Source organism: Dendrobates tinctorius, unplaced genomic scaffold (genome assembly GCF_039654945.1).
Source record: "Dendrobates tinctorius isolate UK_male_01 unplaced genomic scaffold, ASM3965494v1 ptg000086l, whole genome shotgun sequence".
NCBI classification, from domain to species: Eukaryota; Metazoa; Chordata; class Amphibia; order Anura; family Dendrobatidae; genus Dendrobates; species Dendrobates tinctorius.
Genome location: NW_027361754.1, coordinates 4917944 through 4937860, shown reverse-complemented (window position 1 = coordinate 4937860; position 19917 = coordinate 4917944). Strand labels below are relative to the sequence as shown.

Here is a 19917-nt window from a genome sequence, read left to right as displayed (position 1 = left end):
CTTCTCCATATCCTCGTCTTCTATCTTCCACAATGTCCTTGTCATCCTCCATTCTCTACTACTCTCCCATATCCACGTCTTCTATCCTCCATGTCCTCCATCCTCTATTACTCTCTCATATCCTAGTCTTCTATCCTCCACCATGTCATCGTCGTCCTCCATCCTCTACTACTCTCCCATATCCTCATCTTCAATACTCCACCACATCCTCCTCCATCCTCTATAACTCTCCCATGTCCTCATCCTTCTCCAGCCTCTATTACTCTCCCATGTCCTCCTCCATCCTCTTACTCCCCATATCCTCGTCTTCTATCCCCCACAACATCCTCGTTGTCATCCATTCTCTACTACTCCCCCAAATCCTCGTCTTCTACCCACCAACTTCTATTACTCTCCCTCATCCTCTATCCTCCACCTTGTTCTCGTCCATGCTCTACTACTCTCCCATGTCCTCCCCTCCTTCTTAAGCATTTAAGAAGGGGCTTTCTGAGTAGTGGACAACCCCTTTAACCATCCCAATTTGAAGCTATACCCTTATCTACAGAACATCACTCTGATGTGCTCTGTGGTCACCATGCGGCCTGCTCTGCCCATGAGAGTTTTTTATTCTCATCTTCTCTGCTCCACCAGGAGAATCTCTCTGCCTACGACCTGCAGTCTTCTTCATCTTCTTTATCAGCATGTCGGACCAGGAGACCTCTGCGCTCTATTCACACTTGGCTCTTTACATTCTACATATAATTGTGACCTTCCCTTAATAAATAGAACTGTAAATTCTCAATCGTCAAACCAACCACAGAGACTCCACCTCGGCGCCATTATTGCCCTCACCTTCAGGATTGGTGGCTTTCATCTCTGGTGTCCTGTCCTGGTGAGGGGCTTGGGCCGAGGCCTGTACATCCTGCTTTTTCAGATCCACCGCTTCTTCTGATGAATATTCAGGCTCGCCAGATGACAAGTTCACGGGTGCTGACGCAGGACTAAGTGGTTTGGTTTCTTGGGTCTCCTCTTGGTACAGAGCCCTTGCTGCGCCATTGCTGCTGTAAGAGTCATTGATTTTATTAAAACACCTGAAAGAAAAGAAGAAATAATATCTTGTAGTCATGAGGCTGTGATAACGAATGGCAGAGAGCACTCAAGATGGATCATCAAGGTCTCAACCAAGTGTGTCTGGGCTGTTCAGTATCTGAAGACAATATGGGTGGTCATCAACCCCAGATTCCAAACTGAATTACAGCACTGCCTAATTCCAGTTCAAACTTCAAGGTCAGTCTAAACCCCCCTAAGCCGAGCAACACAATAGTCCTAGCCCTTCAAGTTGGGCTGGCAAGTCTACGATGCAAGTCTCGAGACCCATTTTCCAGACCAAACAACTCCAGTCCTATCTCCTCAACACTGGCACAATGGCAATGCTAACCCCAGAGAATCAACAAGAATCCTTAGCCGGCCATTTCCAATGACAACTTGTAAGCAAAGGCTCAGAATGTCAACCAAAAGACAAGTGCTACAGAGTGGAGGAGAGGACACGGCTGGGAATGTACTAAGCCGCTAGAAATCATTGTACTGCACTAGCCAGGAAAGCACCAAGACAGAGAAGGAACACACAGCCCCCTCTGTAACTGACCTGTTATTGTTGCAGCAGTTTCTGCAGTTTCGGCACTCAGACGGGTCTGTCTGGGGTACAGATGAATATACAACACCGCCCTGGAATACAAAACATCCCCGACGTCACAGTCTGTATAATAAGATATGAAGCTCGCTATTATACACCGGGTTCTCAATACTACGGCGGACGTACATTGGAGATGCAGTGTGGTAATTGTTCATACACAGGACACGTTCCCTTAAGAGAATTAGGACAGGTCGTATATAATTCTCCACTTAGGATGCCGTTTACTCCATTATGGACGCTGTGATGCATGTGAGGGCAGCCATTGGTGATGCTCCCATTTCCCATATACCCTCCATGAATGTTCCCATTGATGAGGCTTGTTCCTGGTAAAGTGGTATATTCAATCATCTGTCCATTCAGATCTGACCCCTGATAGAGATAACCAGGAGGCTCGAACTCTGCAGAAAGAAAGTCCAACGGGGACAAGAATAAGTATCTGATATCATCTGGATCACAGATTACATGTTCGTATGTAATAATCAAATTACATACTGCATTATACTCCAGAGCTGCACTCACTATTCGGTTGGTGCATTTACTGTGTACATACATTACATTACTGATCCTGAGTTACATCCTGCATTATACCCCAGAGCTGCACTCACTATTCTGCTGGTGCAGTCTTTGTGTACATACATTACTGATCCTGTACCGATCCTGAGTTACATCCTGTATTATACTCCAGAGCTGCACTCACTATTCTGCTGATGCAGTCACTGTGTACATACATTACATTATTGATCCAGAGTTACATCCTGCATTATACCCCAGAGTTGCACTCACTATTCTGCTGTTGCAGTCTCTGTGTACATAATTACATTACTTATCTGGAGTTACATCTTGTATTATATTCAAGAGCTGCACTCACTATACTGCTGGTGCTGTCACTGAGTACATACATTACATTACTGATCCTGTACTGATCCTGAGTTACATCCTGTATTATACTCCAGAGCAGCACTCACTATTGTGCTGGTGCAGTCACTGTGTACATACATTACATTACTAATCCTGAGTTACATCCTGCATTATACCCCAGAGCTGCACTCACTATTCTGTTGTTGCAGTCTCTGTGTACATAATTACATTACTTATCTGGAGTTACATCTTGTATTATATTCAAGAGCTGCACTCACTATTCTGCACCTTTCAGCTAAATTCTGCCTCCATTTCCTTCTTATTCTGCATGTAGCTGATTTGTAGTCTGTGCAGTGTCCTCTTCATTCTCTCTACAGTAACTTTCCTCCATTATTTGTGCTCATAGCTAAAAGTTCTGCTTATGGCTTTATAAGAACTTACTGTGCAGGAGACTTTGCTGCCGATGCTTCAGGAGACATATAGCGATGAAGGTCATCAGGATCAGAACCATCCCGCCTAACACACAGCCCACGATCACATAGAGCATGTCGCCGCTCCGCGCCAGTGTGCTGGATGAGCTGGAGCTTCCCTGCCCTCCTCGCTCTATGGTGGAAGGAGTGCTGAGCTGCAGCATCGGGAACTCCGAGGCTCCAGGACTCCTGCGGGCTGTAATGTAATGCGGTTATACGTTAGCGTGCACCCTGAATGCCGGCATCCGTATCCCGCACCCAGAGTATCGGCACTCTTACCCTGCACCCAGAGTGTCAGCGCGTCAGATCTAGAGGCTAATTTATCCGTTTTCACCAGAATTTTGATATAAAACTAAAATTTCGCTCATATTTTGCACTTTTGTGTTTTTACGCCCGTCATGGGCAGATACACCATCTTCTTGAAAAGTGAGCAGAGCTTAGCTGCAAGGGCGGCTTGCAAGGGTAGCCCACCCAATGAGTGGAGAATCATTTATGGGGGCGGTGTGCGCCTCTTAATGAGTTTGGCGCAGTACTCGTCTACACGGGGGGGGTGTAAAGCCTCGGTTGCGACGACTTGGGGGCCCTGCCATTTCCCACCTCGGTCATGGTGACTGGGGGCCCTGTCGTTTCCCACCTCAGTCTCAGTGACTGGTGTCCTGCCGTTTCCCACCTCGGTCTCGATGACTAGGGAGCCTGCGTTTCCCACAACGGTCTCAATAACTGGGGGGGCCTGCCATTTCCCGCCTCTGCCTGCTCACCTTTGGTCTCGCAGATCATCACGTTGCTGTAGTCGCTCGCTCCCCTCTCGTTGAAGCACTGCATCTTGATGTCATACGAGGTCTCCGGCTGCAGGTGACTGATCTGATGCTGCTTTTTGGTTCCTGTAATTAGATGTAATTAGATTTCTGGTTTCTTCCTCACCCGCTGCATTCACCATGCGCCCGTCAGCCCCCCCAGACCTCTGTCCCCCGGTGCTCACCTTCCACCATGTCCCTTTTGTAGTCACTGTCATTGTCGCTGTCCGTGGGCCGGTAGTAGATGTAGAAGCCTTGGATCGGGGTGTTGTTGTTGTTTGCTGGAATGTACTGGAAAAATAGAAGAAAGCTTTAAGTCAACCCAAACATAAGGAGCGCGAAGAGGAGGTGGAGAGTCGCTCACCGTCCACTTCAGTAGGATCTCTGAGTCCGTCACCGCCTCCGTGTGGTCAATACGAGGACCGACGATCAGGGGGTTGGGGAGGCGGCTGCTGTATCCAGCCACTTGATACGGTCGGGACACTGTACTGTGCCGGCTCTCCCCATATGTATTAATGGCGATAACTCGGAATTTATACACTGCACCTGTGAAGAGGACTAAATATGCTCAGCAGGTTACAACACCCATCCAGCGCCAGGTCACAGCTACATGCAGCTCTAATCATACCTGGCTCCAGGGTAGACACCTCCACCGACAGCATAGACGGAGGGATGTTCTCTGCAGCCATCATCCAGGCCTTCCCAGTTTTCCTATACTCCACTTTAAAGGAGGTTATTGGGGATCCGCCGTTCGCTCTTGGGATCCATGTCACATATACGGAGGCCTCAGATGCAGTGGAGATGGTGGGCCGGTCAGGGGCTTCAGGGACTAAAAGTGGGGGATTGAAATGCAATTTAGAACTTTGAATGCAGAACAAAAGGGTAAAACATGAACATTACTGATGTCTCTGCAGCACCGGACAACTCCACACGTCCCATCTCTGCTGTACAGCCAGCTCGGCGACACTGCTGCGTTCACTGCATTGCCCGCGACCCTGCTGCATCCCTTGCACTGTCTGCGGCTCTGCTGCATCTCCTGCACTGCCCACGACCATGCTGCATCTCCTGCACTGGCCACGACTCTTGACACAACTCCTACATTGTCGGCGGCTCTCCTGCACTGCCAGTGGCTTGGCTGCACTGCAGGCATCTCCTTAACTGCCCACGATTCTTACGCATCTCCTGCACTGCCCGCGACCCTGCTGCATCTCCTGCACTGCCGCGACCCTGCTGCATCTCCTGCACTGCCACGACCCTGCTGCATCTCCTGTACTGCCGTGACCCTGCTGCATCTCCTGCACTGCCCACGACTCTGATGCATCTCCTGCACTGCCCGCCACCCATACTACCTCTCCTGCACTGCTGGTGGCTTGGCTGCACTGCCGGCATCTCAACTGCCCACAATTCTTACACGACTTTGACGCATCTCCTGCATTGCTGGCGGCTCTCCTGCACTGCCCATGACCCCTACTGCATCTCCTGCACTGCCCATAACCCTGCTGCATCTCCTGCATTGCCCGCGACCATGCTGCCTCTCCTGCACTGCCTGCGACTCTGTTGCTTCCCCTGTACAACCAACCTCTGCTGTATTCCTGCCCTACTCCAGTCATAGCACCCTCTTCTTACACCAGCCTTTTCCCTACGTTGTAATGCATATTGTTGTATAAACCAAGCGACTTCTACTACTTCTGATTCATTTTCCTCCATCTTTAATTAACATTAAAAATAATAAACTAAGAACTTCATGACTCCTCAGTTCCCCAAGTACCCAGGGGTGCACAAGGAAACAAGGATGTGGGTCACAGAGATGAGGTGAATGTAGCGCAGAATAGTGTTAGTGACGGGGGAGGGGATGGATGTAGCGGTCGTCTCGGCCGGACACTAGATACTTACACAACACAATCCCCTTTGGACAAAGATTGCAGGAAATAAAGAGAAGATTAGTGAGGAGAGAAAAGAGAAACACAAGAAATATCACAGGTCAAAAAAAGAAGCGCCATCTCCATCCTGAGCATTACTGTGAAGGGTTAACACATCTGATTGGCACAGCCTTCATAGGCTAGGTTCACATTAGCGTTTGAGTCCGCAGCATATCATCCGCATGCGCATGTTTACGCAGTGTTTTTTATGCGCATCATCCTTCACATGACAGGAAAAAACGCTGTGTGTGCATGTGTTTGTATGAGTTTTTGCATGTGTTTGCGTTGTTGCTTTTGATATGACATCAGACAAAAATGGGCATGTCTCATGGGTTTTCTATACGTATTTTGAATAACACATGCGTATTGAACAGTAATGCGGTTTTTTTACGCCGTCATCCGCATGCGCATGCCTGCACATATTTGACGGATTTTTGAAGCCTCAAAAAATGCAACATGTTGCGTTCACCGCGCACCACGAAACGATGCATGTGTACCCAAAAGCATGCAAACGCATGTCCCTGCGTACACCACGTTAAATATATGTAATAATAATAAATTTTATTTCTATAGGGTCGACATATTCTGCAGCACTTTACATTTCAGAGGGGATTTGTACAGACAATAGACATTATTGTTACATAGATCATAACAGATACCAAGAGGAATGAGGGCCCTGCTCGCAAGCTTACAATCTATGAGGAAAAAAGGGAGACACGAAAGGTGGGTGGTAACAGTTGCCCTGATTGTATGGACCAGCCATAATGTTAAGTGTGTAACATTACAGACACAGAGGGCTAATGGATGCATAAAGCATGTGGGAACATGATGCGGGGAACCTGGTTATGGTAAAACTTTTGGCTGTGCCACACAGGGATAGATTAGGTTAATATGTTGAGACGATAGGCCAGTCTGAATAAATGCGTTTTCAGGGCACGCTTAAAATTGTAGGGATTGGGGACTAATCGTATTGACCTGGGAAGTGCATTCCAAAGAATTGGCGCAGCACGTGTAAAGTCTTGGAGACGGGAGTGGGAGGTTCTGATTATTGAGGATGCTAACCTCAGGTCATCAGCAAAACGGAGGGTGCGGGTAGGGTGGTAGACTGAAGCAAGGGAGGAGATGTAGGTTGGTGCTGAGCCATGGAGTGCTTTGTGGGTGAGGGTAATAAGTTTGTTCTGGATTCTGGAGTGGATGAATAGTCATGGATACACAGGACGCATGACGATCTATGCGGATCAAATGCTGCATACAGTTATGCAAATTTGAAACCAGCCATACATATACAGTGAGGGGAAAAAAAGTATTTATTCAGCCACCAATTGTGCAAGTTCTCCCACTTAAAAGGATGAGAGAGGCCTGTAATTGACATCATAGGTAGACCACAACAATGAGAGTCAAAATGAGAAAACAAATCCAGAAAATCACCTTGTCTGATTTAGCAAGATTTATTTTGCAAATTATGGTGGAAAATAAGTATTTGGTCATTAATAAAAGTTCATCTCAATATTTTATTATATAGCCTTTGTTGGCAATGACAGAGGTCAAACGTTTTCTGCAAGTCTTCACAAGGTTGGCACACACTGTTGGTGGTATGTTGTCCCATTCCTCCATGCAGATCTCCTCTAGACCAGTGATGTTTTGGGCCTGTCGCTGGGAAGCAAGGACTTTCAAATCCCTTTAAAGGTTTTCTATGGGGTTGAGATCTTGAGACTGGCTAGGCCACTCCAGGACCTTCATATGCGTCTTACGAAGCCACTCCTTCGCTGCCCTGGCGGAGTGCTTGGGATCATTATCATGCTGAAAGACCCATCCATGTTTCATCTTCAATGCACTTGCTGATGGAAGGAGGTATGCACTCAAAATCTCATGATACATGGGATTCATTCTTTCATGTACATGGATCAGTTGTCCTGGTCCCTTTACAGAGAAACATTCCCAAAGCATGATGTTGCCACCCCGATGCTTCACAGTAGGTATGGTGTTCTTTGGATGAAACTCAGCATTTTGTCTCTTCCAAACACGACGAGTTTTGTTTCAACCAAACAGTTCTACTTTGGTTTCATCAGACCATATGGCATTCTCCCAATACTCTTCTGGATAATCCAAATGCTCTCTAGCAAACTTCAGACGGGCCCGGAAATGTAATGGCTTAAGCAGGGGGACATGTCTGGCACTGCAGGATCTGAGTCCCTGACGGCGAAATGTGTTACTGATAGTAACCTTTGTTATGGTGGTTCCAGCTCTATGCAGGTCATTCACTAGGTCCCCCGTGTGGCTCTGGGATTTTTGCTAATCGTTCTTGTAATCATTTTGACCTCACAGAGTGAGATCTTTCGTGGAGCCCCAGATCGAGGGACATTATCAGTGGTCTTGTATGTCTTCTTATTATTGCTCCCACAGTTGATTTCATCACACCAAGCTACTTGTCTGTTGCAGATTCAGTCATCCCAGCAGGTGCAGGGCTACAATTTTGATTCTGGTGTCTTTCGACAGCTCTTTTGTCTTCACCATAGTAGAGTTTGGAGTGTGACTGTTTGAGGTTGTGGACTGCTGTCTTTTATACTGATAAGGCCTGTTTCACATTTCCGTTTGTTGTTCCGTTTGTTGTTATAAACAGGGAGGAAATGGTTGAGGAGGTAAAAGTGGCTGGGACCCTAGGAGGTAGTGACCATGCTATTTTAGAATTTTGGATAACTAGAGGAGGAAGACCTGTGAAGACTCAGACGTCAAGGTTAGATTTCAGAAAGGCAGATTTTAAGGGATTCAGAAAGAGAATTGGAGGGATCCAATGGCTGGATATCCTTAAAGACAAAAATGTCCAGGAAGGATGGGAAATCTTGAAAAGTGAAATTCTCAAAGCACAATTGTTAACAATTCCGAAAAGAGGGAAGAATAGGAAGCATTTAAGGAAACCAGGATGGATGAACACAGAACTTAAGCACATGCTAAAAAGGAAGAAAAAAATGTTTATAAAACGGAAAGAGGGAGGCATATCTAAAGAAGAATATAATGCTGTCTGCAGAACCTGCAGGGCACAAATCAGATTATCTAAAGCTGAAAATGAATTGAGGCTTGCAAGAGATGTCAAAAGCAATAATAAAGGATTTTGGGGATATGTCAAAAGTAAAAGAAAAGTCAAAGATGCTATGGATTTTTACAAGATGAAAATGATGAAATGGTAAGACAGGATGTTGAGAAGGCCGAACTTTGAAATTCCTATTTTGCATCTGTTTTCTCTCAGAAAGGAGATGTAACATCAACTGTTCTTCACTGTCCTATTAAGGGAATAGAGGAATCCAGGATATCTATAAACAGAAAGATAGTGAGGAAACACTTAGCTAACCTAAATGAATTCAAGTCTCCAGGTCCAGATTAATTACACCCCAGAATACTGAAGGAGATAGCAGAAGAAATTTTTGAACCCCTCTCCATAATCTTTGAAAATTCTTGGAGAACAGGAGAAGTCCCAGAAGACTGGAGAAGAGCAAATGTTGTTCCTATCTTCAAAAAGGGGAAGAAGGTGGACCCAGGCAACTATAGGCCGGTGAGTCTGACTTCTACACCAGGAAAGATCTTTGAACAGATTATTAAACAACATGTATGTCAGTACCTGGATAAGAATGAAGTGATTAAACAGAGTCAGCATGGGTTTGTAATAAGTCATGTCAAACTAACTTAATTTCCTTCTATGACGGAATCACTGATTGGGTGGATCAAGGAAATGCTGTAGATATAGTATATCTTGACTTCAGCAAAGCATTTGACAAAGTATCTCATACAATCCTTATTGAAAAAATGACTAAGTATGGAATGGACAAGGCAACTGTTAGGTGGATTCATAACTGGCTTAGTGATCGGACCCAAAGAGTGGTCGTAAATGGCTGCACATCCAGTTGGAAGAATGTGTCAAGTGGGGTACCACAGGGCTCTGTCCTGGGCCCTGTATTGTTCAACATCTTTATCAACGAATTAGATGAAGGAATTGAGGGTAAACTGTTTAAATTTGCTGATGACACAAAGCTAGGAGGGATAGTTAATACTAGAGAAGAGAGAGAGAGGATTCAAAAAGATATAAATAAACTGTACAAGTGGGCAGCAACTAACAGAATGGTTTTTAATAGGGAAAAATGCAAAGTACTACATCTGGGCAATAAAAATGAAAAAAGCATATACAGAATGGGAAGAATAGGGCTAAGCAACAGCACATGTGAAAAAGACTTGGGTATACTAATAGATCACAGACTGAATATGAGTCAACAGTGTGATGCAGCAGCAAAAAAGGCAAATGCAATTCTAGGATGTATTAACAGAAGCATACAGTCTAGATCACGTGAAGTCATTATTTCCCTCTACTCCTCTTTGGTCAGACCTCATCTGGAATATTGTGTCCAGTTTTGGGCACCACATTTTAAAAAAGACATCAACAAACTGGAGCAAGTTCAGAAAAGAGCGACCAGAATGGTGACCGGTCTGCAAACCCTGTCTTATGAGGAAAGGTTGCAGGATTTGGGAATGTTTAGTTTGAAAAAGAGAAGACTGAGAGGAGACTTAATAGCTGTCTACAAATATCTAAAGGGCTGTCACATTGTAGAAGGATCAACTTTATTCTCATTTGCACAAGGAAAGACTAGAAGCAATGGGATGAAACTGAATGGGAGAAGACACAGATTAGATATTAGAAAAAACTTTTTGACAGTTAGAGTGATCAATGAGTGGAACAAGCTGCCACGAGAAGTGGTGAGTTCTCCTTCAATGGATGTCTTCAAACAGAGGCTGGAAAGACATCTGACTGGGATGATTTAGCGAATCCTGCTTTGAGCAGGGGGTTGGACCAGATGGCCCAGGAGGTCCCTTCCAACTCTACGATTCTATGATTCTATGATTCCATCAGTCAAAATCCGCCGTTTTGCAAAAAAAAACGGATCCGCCATTTTTTTTGGCGGATCCGTTTTCTTTCCATTGACTTGCATTAGCGGCGGATTTTGACGGATGGTACTTCAGTGGACGGACAATGAAACCTTTTATTTTTTTTTCTCTCTCTCTCCTTTTTCCAGGCTCGTGTTCCTTTAAATTTCCACCACTAGCAGATAATGCGGATCGGTCAAAAAAAAAAAAAAAACGGATCCGGTGGCCTCCGTTTGTGCCACAACAGAAACGGATCCGTTTTTTCACATTCTGGCGGATTTACACTCACGTCAAAAAACGGAAATGTGAAAAAGGCCTAACAAGTTCAAACAGGTGTCATTACCACAGGTAATGAGTGGAGGACAGAGGAGCCTCTTAAAGAAGTTACAGGTCTGTGAGAGCCAGAAATCTTGCATGCTTTTAGGGAACAAATACTTATTTTTCCACCAAAATTTGGAAAATAAACGTTGCCAAATCAGACAAGTTGATTTTCTGGATTTGTTTTCTTATTTTGACTCTCATAGTTGTGGTCTACCTATGATGTCAATTACAGGACTCTCATCTTTTTAACTGGGAGAATTTGCACAACTGATGGCTGACTAAATAAATTTTTTCGCCACTATACAGGTGACCACTGTGTATTGTTCTCTGTTATCAGCCATTTTAGACCTAGACGCGTCGGACTTCAGCACAGTTGAATACAGCCAGACTGACTACGAAATGTCACTGTGGACGGACTCACCACTGCTGTGCCGAACAGAGTCCTTCTGCACCGGTGAAATGACTTGTTTGTGTCCTCCGACTGGAGGGGAAGGAGCCAGGGTGTTCTTGGAGGACGAGTTCTTCTCTGTGCAAAGTAAAGAACAGTCTGATGTCAGGTTGTGCTGCAAAATATTACATGTGCTGATGAGTGGACAGGCATACACAATACAACCGGGCCATTTGGGAAACAGTCAGCAAGCTTGTGAGCACACACCAAGTAAAAGCTGCTATATTGGAGGACAGTTAGATTTTCTACATCAGCTGCACAATGATAACTACACCAATAAACCCATAGATCAAGTTAGGTGGCACAAAAACTGAATCAAATATATAAGCTACAGCATATGATGACAATAAAAAACGAATTTATTTGAACATGATTAAAAATAAGTGTATATAACACTCAAGCATTCAAGGTGACTGCATACCAAGCAGGGAAAACCAGCACACTTTGTATAATCCAGTGATAATATAGCTTGCACACCGCAGTACAATTAAAGCCCCTTAATGTATAGCATTTAGTAGAGGAATATACTGTTCCCTATAGAACTAGGCTATTAGTATAAAGTAGAAGGCAGTATTTCATGAATAAGGAGTTTGTGTGTGGCATCCCCGCCGCCCCAACACACGTTTCACTTCTTCGTCAGGAGGCAAATCTAGAAATCTTCGCCTGACAAAGAAATTAAACATGTGTTGCGGTGGACCAGGGGATGTGGGAGATTTCAGCTCTGAAGTCAGCAGAATAGTGAGTGAGGCTCTGGAGTATAATACAGGATGTAATGCAGAATCAGTAATGTAATGTATGCAAACTGTGACTGCACCAGCAGAATAGTGAGTGCAGCTCTGGGGTATAATACAGGATGTAACTCAGGATCAGTAATGTAATGTATGTACACAGTGACTGCCCCAGCAGAATAGTGAGTGCAGCTCTGGAGTATAATACAGGAGGTAACTCGGGAGCAGTAAGGGACATGGCTCACCTTTGCTGGTCCGGAATGTGAGCATAGCGGGTTGCCCCTCGCCCGCTGCATTCCTGGCCACCATCAACACCTCATACAGGCTGGCAGGCTCCAGGTCTGTGAGGTGGAACTCATTCTCGCTGGCTGGGACTCGTATGGAATTCCAGGATCCCGCCACATTTCCATCATCATCCAACTATGGAGGTGAGAGATGGTTTAGTAACCTGTAGGAGTGTACCTCGGGGAATCCTGCTCCTTCCCATACTAAAGTACATGATGGCGCTCACCTTCCGATAGCGCACAAAGTAGGCATTGATTGGTAGGCCGCCATCACGTCCTGATCGCCACACCAAGAAATACATGTCCGGTTTGGTGGCCTGTGGTGGGCTGAGGATGATGGGAGCTTCCGGTAACATGGTGGCATTGACAGGCTTTTCTGTGGGGGCAGTGCTGGCAATGGCAGGGTCTTCAGTAGTCCTGGGGGCCACATCCAAACGTATCGTGCTCATCTCATAGGGAACTAATGGATTAAATGCAACAATTCAAATCCTTCCGATTAAATGCATTAATCAATGTGCGCCCCAAACTATCCGGCCCCTCGGAGAGCGGGGTGATCACCAATATAGTGGACATCACAGCAGACTTCATAACCAAGCAGTTCTGCACTTCAGGAGTCTAGGAAACCTGGATGGCATTAATAAATGTGGTCACATTGGTTTTCACCCAGACACCCCAGTGTCCATAACGGCAAATGTACCATTTATCAAAGAACGGGACACAATGTCACTAGGCAGGTCAGCCATTCAGGAGCTCTGATAGGTTGGATGCCCATCTCCGCAATGACAGCAAAAATTTCCCAACTAAGTAGAAGTTTGAAAAAGTTGGGTGGCGATCTTACCTGAAAGCTGTAACATCAGCCATATTAATTGTCAGCCAACTGTCCAAGTCCTAAAAGGCAAATCTGACTGATACGCAGGAGCAGAGGGATAAATAATCCCTTAACTAAGCAGATTGGCCAGAAGTCTGAAACAGCTGGGTGACAATCTTAATATGACCTGTAATGGCAGCCATATAGGTTGTTACCCAGCTGTCCCAGAGCCCCGAAAGGCAAATCTGCCCGGTGATGGATGGAGGACTGCAGGATTAGGAAGATGTGACCTTCAGAAGTCTGAAAAGCTGGATGGTGCTGGTGTAATGGCAGCCTTCTGGCCGGGAACCCAGCTTTCCCAGGAGCAGATATAATGGAGAAACACAGTGGGACATACCTGCAATTCATCCCCCCGTACACAGGCTGCACACATACAGGGCGAGCAGCATGAATGACCTCTGCAGACAGAAACTGCAGGTAATCAGCTCCAGCACCGGCCGCCTGTGAGGCCGTGAAAATACCATCACCAAACAGTATGAGATGGGTGGACGAGGTGGGGGGGCCACACATGAAGTGCTCGGAATAATACAGCCCCCCCCGGAGAGCAAAACCTGACACATGAGACAGCGAGAGGCTTGGGAAATACAAGGTGTCAGATATTGTTATATGGGCGCAATGCAAGACAATGTCAAGTAGGGGGCAAAATATGGCTCTGACCAAGGCCCACAGTAACGCAGGGACCAGTCATTATGCCAATGGGCCCCAAACTAAAACATGTGAAGGGCCCCAAAAGCCCAGTCCAGGATGGGCTGTTTCTGGTTCCTACGGAGCAGCATGCGATATCTGATGGCGAGTTACACGTTGGACCCGTGCCGTCACATTGATGCTATGATGCCTTTATCATTTCATTAGATGTTTGGAGAAGAAATCACAATTTACGGTGAAGAACTTACCGACGGTTAGTGTGGCTTCTGCTCGGGTCCATCCAAACTGATTAGACGCCTCGCAGACATATCGGCCAGCGTGCTGCCCCCGGACTGCAGGGATGTGCAAGGAGCTGGACCCCGCCTGAGACATGACCACATGTACGGGGTCAGGGCCGCCGCTGCCCGCCACCCTGGACTGCGATGACTTGCGCGGTTTAGGACGCAGGATATGGAATGGGTGACTACTGATGGGTCCAGTGCCGTCAAACCAGCGGATGATGGGTGTAGGCTGACCAGTGGCGTTGCAGGTCAGGGTGACCCATTCTCCATTCACAACGCTAAGACTTATAGGGGGCGACACAATGGAGGGTCTGGAGCCGGATTCTGGAAGGAATTAAATGGTTACACTACAGGATGCAAAACAAGAACAGACGCTCCCACCACAGACCTGACGCTCCCACCACAGGACCGGCGCTCCAACCACAGGGCCGCCGCTCCAACCACCCAGCTTTCCCAGGACTCAGAATGGCAAATCAGGAACAAGACCCCCAATGATCACTCAGTCCCCAAGATAGAAGAGCTTGAGTACAGACTCCACAGAGAGTGTGAGGACGCTATACACCTCTGAGTGCACTCACTGAGCCCTTCTTTCCGGAGGTTTGTGCAATCTGTGAGGGTCCCTGGACCCCATAATCAGCGCATTGGAGGGACTTCAAAATATCACAAAAGTGTAGTTACACTTCCAGGACTTTGTCACTTTGTAGGGACGTGTTCGTGAATTTGTCCCTTTTAACTCATCATTTCTTGATTGTTATTATTGTAGAAAGTCCGGTGTAAAAGGTCAATAATCTCAGTAATTGCTCGAGTAAAGACTTCTATCATAAAAGACCAAAAAGGGGACCTGCCTGCCTCCTCCTGCTCGCCACAACCAGCTTCTCACAGTTTATTACTAAGTATCGATGCAAAGCTCAGATCGGACAGTAGGTGGCGCTCTTGTATTGCTGTATATGGAATGGAAGAGAGGAGACTAGAAATGCCACTAGCTTTAGATGGCAGCATCTCTCAGAGTGGAGCAGCGCATTTTATATCAGCCCAATGTTCTGCAAACATGATCTGCAATTTGCAGAGGAGACAAAACTTCCCCTTGAAGATGTTTTAAAACTCGGTGCGATGCAACAATCATCAGTTTTTATATTTTCACCCACCTGATTGTACCCGGAGTTTTGCTGCCGCCTGTGCCGCCCCTACGCCATTATCCGCCATGCACTGATACATCCCAGAATCCTTCGCCATCACGCCTGTAATGTGGAGTTTGCTCCCTGATGGGCGGAGACGCGAGGACGGATGCAGCGTCTCGGAGTTGTGCAGCCAGGTGATGGTAGGAGGTGGGCTACCCTGCCACTCACAGGTAAAAGTGACATCTGCGCCCAGAAGCACAGACTGGTCCTCGGGGGGGTGCGATATAGATGGGACTTCTGCAAAGAAAAAAAAGGGGCAAATGTATAAATAATCCTATAATAATAAAGCATAAGTACTGAATGGAGAAGATCGGCATCTTAAAGGGACAGGCCGCGCTATAACTAATCTTTCCTTATAAGCCATTCCTCAGAGACCACGGCTGAGCGTTACCACGACGAATCACCATGAAACACTGCAGCAATTCCACAGTCATTGGGCCATTCACCGTGCTGCTCACAACTTAATGACTAAATTGGGTTCTGGCTAAAGGAACACAAACCCTTTACATTGATGACATCTTACAGCTGCACAGTAATTACAGCACGAGAGGGCGCAATAACAGCCAACACGAATACTCCGCCCTTCTATGAACCCTCTCAGCCATTCAAAACAGCCCAATGTAGTCATGTGACTATTCTCTACAGTCCTGCCCCCGAGGAGGCAATCTCTTCCTGGGCGGGGATCCCTAAAATTGACATCAGGGAATCCGTTAGTGTGTGGTATTAAGCCCATCAATGCAATAGGACATCATATAGTGGTAATCCCATCTGTCATGCAGGGGCCCCGCATTTAAAGGGGTCTTCTACCAGTAAAACGCTCCATTCCAGAGTAGTAGTGCCCCTGGAGGAGTCATTGGCCCCCACAAGTAGCAGCAGCACAAGTGTCTCTATGGTGACTATACTCCTTGTCAGATCTTTATTTTAATTTATAGTTCCCCCTAAACTAGTCCCCCCAATCTATGTCCAACTGTGGCTAAATAAAGGGTTAATCAATAAAACACTATGGATGTATTGGAGCTGCTCACAGACGGGCACCGCATGGCAGCACAAGTACCCATGGGGCAGACACAGCTGTCTCCGCTATAAAAGTCATGAGCCTTCCCTAAAAGAAGGAAAGAAACAGGTGTCAAGAGCATTGCAGTTCAGATACAGCATGTGAGAGGGAGTATCGTGCACTGGGTTCCCTTACTTTTCTTGCTTTCTTCTACAGATTTTATTTTTTCTTGTCATTGCCCGTGCTGCTGAGAGTACCTGACCACAGATCACTATGAAATGCTCCACAGTGATACAATGTAGCAACCACACAGTGGCTGAGGCCATTACTATGATGCAGCCCAGCAGAAAGAAAAATGACAAGTGGGTGGAGTTTTCCAGAAGCCTCCACTGCATAAGCATTGGTGCTAAAGACCCCAATAATGGTGAACATCTCCAGTCCCCGCTGATGGACACATCCGACCTGTACACTATTTGAACCATCTCACTATCTACACGATCAGCGGGAAATCAGGATTAGCGGTCGTTACAATCGAGGAACTAGAGGAGGAAAAAGTTCTATAAATTATGAAACGAAGGATTTTCAATAAAACGTAAATTTCCAAGTATTTTCCTATGAGCTGAAAACTTCATTCCGAGCGGTGTTTTATTGCAGCAACGACTGGAACTGGGACAACGAACATAAAATCACATAATAAATATGAAACTGGAACGGATGGAAGAAAACGACTCCGGTGCCAAGAGGAGCGGGGGAGCGGTGTACGCCGCCACATTTGGAGGTGACACGTCCTGCACTGTGCGAGGGACACGCAGAGGCAACCATAGATCTGCGCCCCGAGACTAGAGGGGGGAGGGGCGGCTGTAATGGACATGATCAGGAGCTGGTGTAAATCTCCCCGATTAGTGCTGGACTCGGCCCTGCAGACATAATGCCAACTGTGCCCTCCATGCGCCCGTCCATCACCCAGACACCTTGTCTCACATAATCGAGAGCTTGTTGTGGTGGCAACGGGAACGTGCCAGCAAGGATGTGAGCGCGGCTGCCAGCGGCACTAGTGTCCATGCCAAAATAACGAGCGCGTCTATTACATAAGCCGGGAAATAAATCCAGATAATTGCAGAGTTCAGACCGCAACAGAAAAATACATAAAAGCGAGAAGAAAATGTCCCTAAAGATATAAAATATGTGAAATAGTCAATAAAACCGCTCCTACAGGGGTCTCGTAAGATCCATGATCGGGGGTCCTCAAATTAAAGAGGTGAAAATTAATTACAAAGTAACTTGATGTTAGACTTCTTCAAGGGAACAGGTCACCGGGAAAGGTCCCAAGGGTTTGGGGTGCTACAGGCATGCAATGACCGCACTCACGAGTGACAACCACTCTTCCCATCATACTCCATGTAGAGTAGGATGCTCAGGGGTGGGCACACAGTGGACCACTTAAATCTATGTCATGGCCCCTTTAAAAAAAATTTATAAGGCTGAAGGAGGTTCCTACAGAAAGATGATAGATGCCTTCACATCCACTCATTTCCATGTGCGCCATTAAGCCAACACTATTATTAGGACTCGCAGGTGCCTGGGTACATTGCTTTCCTCGTCCGGCGTCCTCTCTAAAGCCAAGTTCAGACAGTCTGTCTCTGGATGCCCCCTATTTACCCAAACCCGGACAGCCCATCTCTGGATGCCCCCTATGTATGCCACCCCAGACCGTCCGTCTCTGTATGCCCCCTATGTTCACCACACCGGACCTTCCATCTCTGGATGACCCCTACGTACACATCGGACCGTCCTTCTCTGGATGCCCCCTACACATACCACCCCAGACTGTAAGTCTCTGGATGCCCCCTATGTTCCCCACCCAGGACTGTCCGTCTCTGGATGACCCCTATGTACACCACAGCGGACCGTCCATCTCTGGATGTCCAATATGTATCAGAACTCGTATCTACAGCCAGGGTCATACCTATAAGAGATGCAGAAGTTTCAGCTGCACATGGACGGTGATACCTGAAGGGCACACAAAGTCCCCTAACTGTAATCTTGGACCCCACACTGCACCTCGTTGTCTTGGCAAACCTTGTGGATACAGTGAGGAGCGGCACAATACACACTTCTCATGGAAGCGCAGCTCTTGAGTTCTTCTTCTTACCTAGAATGGTGACTGTATAATTGACCAGAGCGATTCTCAGAGGGTTATGTCCCAGCCGGCAGGAGTAGTTCCCCCCATCCAGGGCTTCCACATCCTCGATCACTAGATGGGTGTACCACAGTTTCCTCCATCTGTCCGCCATAGCATCACGTCCATCTTTATACCAGCGAACGTGGAGATTACCGGCGCCCGCGGGCGCACATTCCAGAGTCAGCGAGTTGTGCAGGTGAGCGGACACCTTGTGTGTGATGACTGGCAGGGCAACACTGGCGTCATCGTTAGATGGATCTGGCACAGAGGAAATGAAGAGCTGTAAGAGGACAGTCCAGACCCGGAGACGAGACCACGTGGGTCCATCGGCCCCCCATGCACGCTGCTCACCTCTTATAGCCAGCTTGTAGACCGAGGCGCTGATTTTCCGCTCATGGGTCATTGGATTATAGGCCGCACATCTATAGGGTCCGCGATCCTCCAGGGACACATTGAAAATTTGCAGATTTCCTGAAGGTAAAATCAGGAACTTGTCTAAAGACATAAAAGATATAAACTGTTATTATAGAGAGGCAACGTGTGTAATTCCTGACCTGTGATGGTGCCGCATGTGGGACTGGTGTGTGCAGGGTCTACTTCGATGGCATCTCCATCGGGAGGTGACATGTGCTGAATACCAGGAGATCCTACAGCCACTAATCATGAAGAATGAGCCTGCGCTGCACGGCTGGCGGCCTGACTAGTGAAGGGGCACACACACCATACAGGTGGCCCATAAAGCTGTGAGCAAGCCCCCACAGAAGTGTGGACTAGAGCAAAACTATTTATCCTGAACCAAATGGTGGTCTCCCAAACCACAAGGTAGCTAAGGAAACTGAGGAACTAGAGGGGGGTCCAGTCTCAGGATGGAGGGGTGTAGTGTCAGACTGTGGACCCTAAATCTGAGGTCCCTCAGACAACCACCTTGTGGATAAGAGACCACATTGTTATGGAAAGGGCTCCCAATGGCTGCCATCCCCTTGAGTTTGAGGACCACAATTTTGATGGACGCCTGACCCGGTGACGGACCCCTTGGCATGTTTATACTAGGGACCATTTAATCTAGGCTATGGGGTTCATCTCTCCATGCAATCACACAAGTGCCCACGGTCGCACCTGCTGATCGCTCCAGCCATTTCCCTTTCACTTTATAATGCATCTGGGCACGGGGGACACTTTGGGGGGCGCTGCAGTTAATAATCACGCTGCTTCCTTCATCCACCGTCACTGTGACTTTCGAGGAGTTTGTAAAATCTTCCAAATCTGCAAAACAAGAAAAGAAAATGGCACACACGTCTGGACTGATCCCCTAAGATCTCATCCTGAGAGGTCTCGCTGAGGGATCGGTGCATCCGAGCTCCGTCCAT

At 46.9% G+C, this 19917-nt stretch overlaps 1 protein-coding gene across 6 annotated transcripts in view; it reads right to left on the bottom strand.

Annotated features, from left to right (window-relative positions):
* Window positions 1–19917, bottom strand: part of CDON (cell adhesion associated, oncogene regulated) — a 122693-nt gene that overhangs the window by 4110 nt on the left and 98666 nt on the right. For all 6 annotated transcript variants that reach the window (XM_073584954.1, XM_073584955.1, XM_073584956.1 and 3 more), the window contains 16 exons: window positions 19667–19813; window positions 18902–19045; window positions 18521–18808; window positions 15342–15611; window positions 14164–14520; window positions 12630–12862; window positions 12364–12538; window positions 11364–11468; window positions 4423–4623; window positions 4159–4340; window positions 3980–4085; window positions 3759–3881; window positions 2972–3196; window positions 1799–2070; window positions 1625–1704; window positions 832–1070 (listed from right to left, as the gene is read on the bottom strand). In XM_073584954.1, coding sequence (XP_073441055.1) covers window positions 832–1070; window positions 1625–1704; window positions 1799–2070; window positions 2972–3196; window positions 3759–3881; window positions 3980–4085; window positions 4159–4340; window positions 4423–4623; window positions 11364–11468; window positions 12364–12538; window positions 12630–12862; window positions 14164–14520; window positions 15342–15611; window positions 18521–18808; window positions 18902–19045; window positions 19667–19813 — 3147 coding nt within the window. The remainder of the gene's footprint in view (window positions 1–831; window positions 1071–1624; window positions 1705–1798; window positions 2071–2971; window positions 3197–3758; window positions 3882–3979; window positions 4086–4158; window positions 4341–4422; window positions 4624–11363; window positions 11469–12363; window positions 12539–12629; window positions 12863–14163; window positions 14521–15341; window positions 15612–18520; window positions 18809–18901; window positions 19046–19666; window positions 19814–19917) is intronic.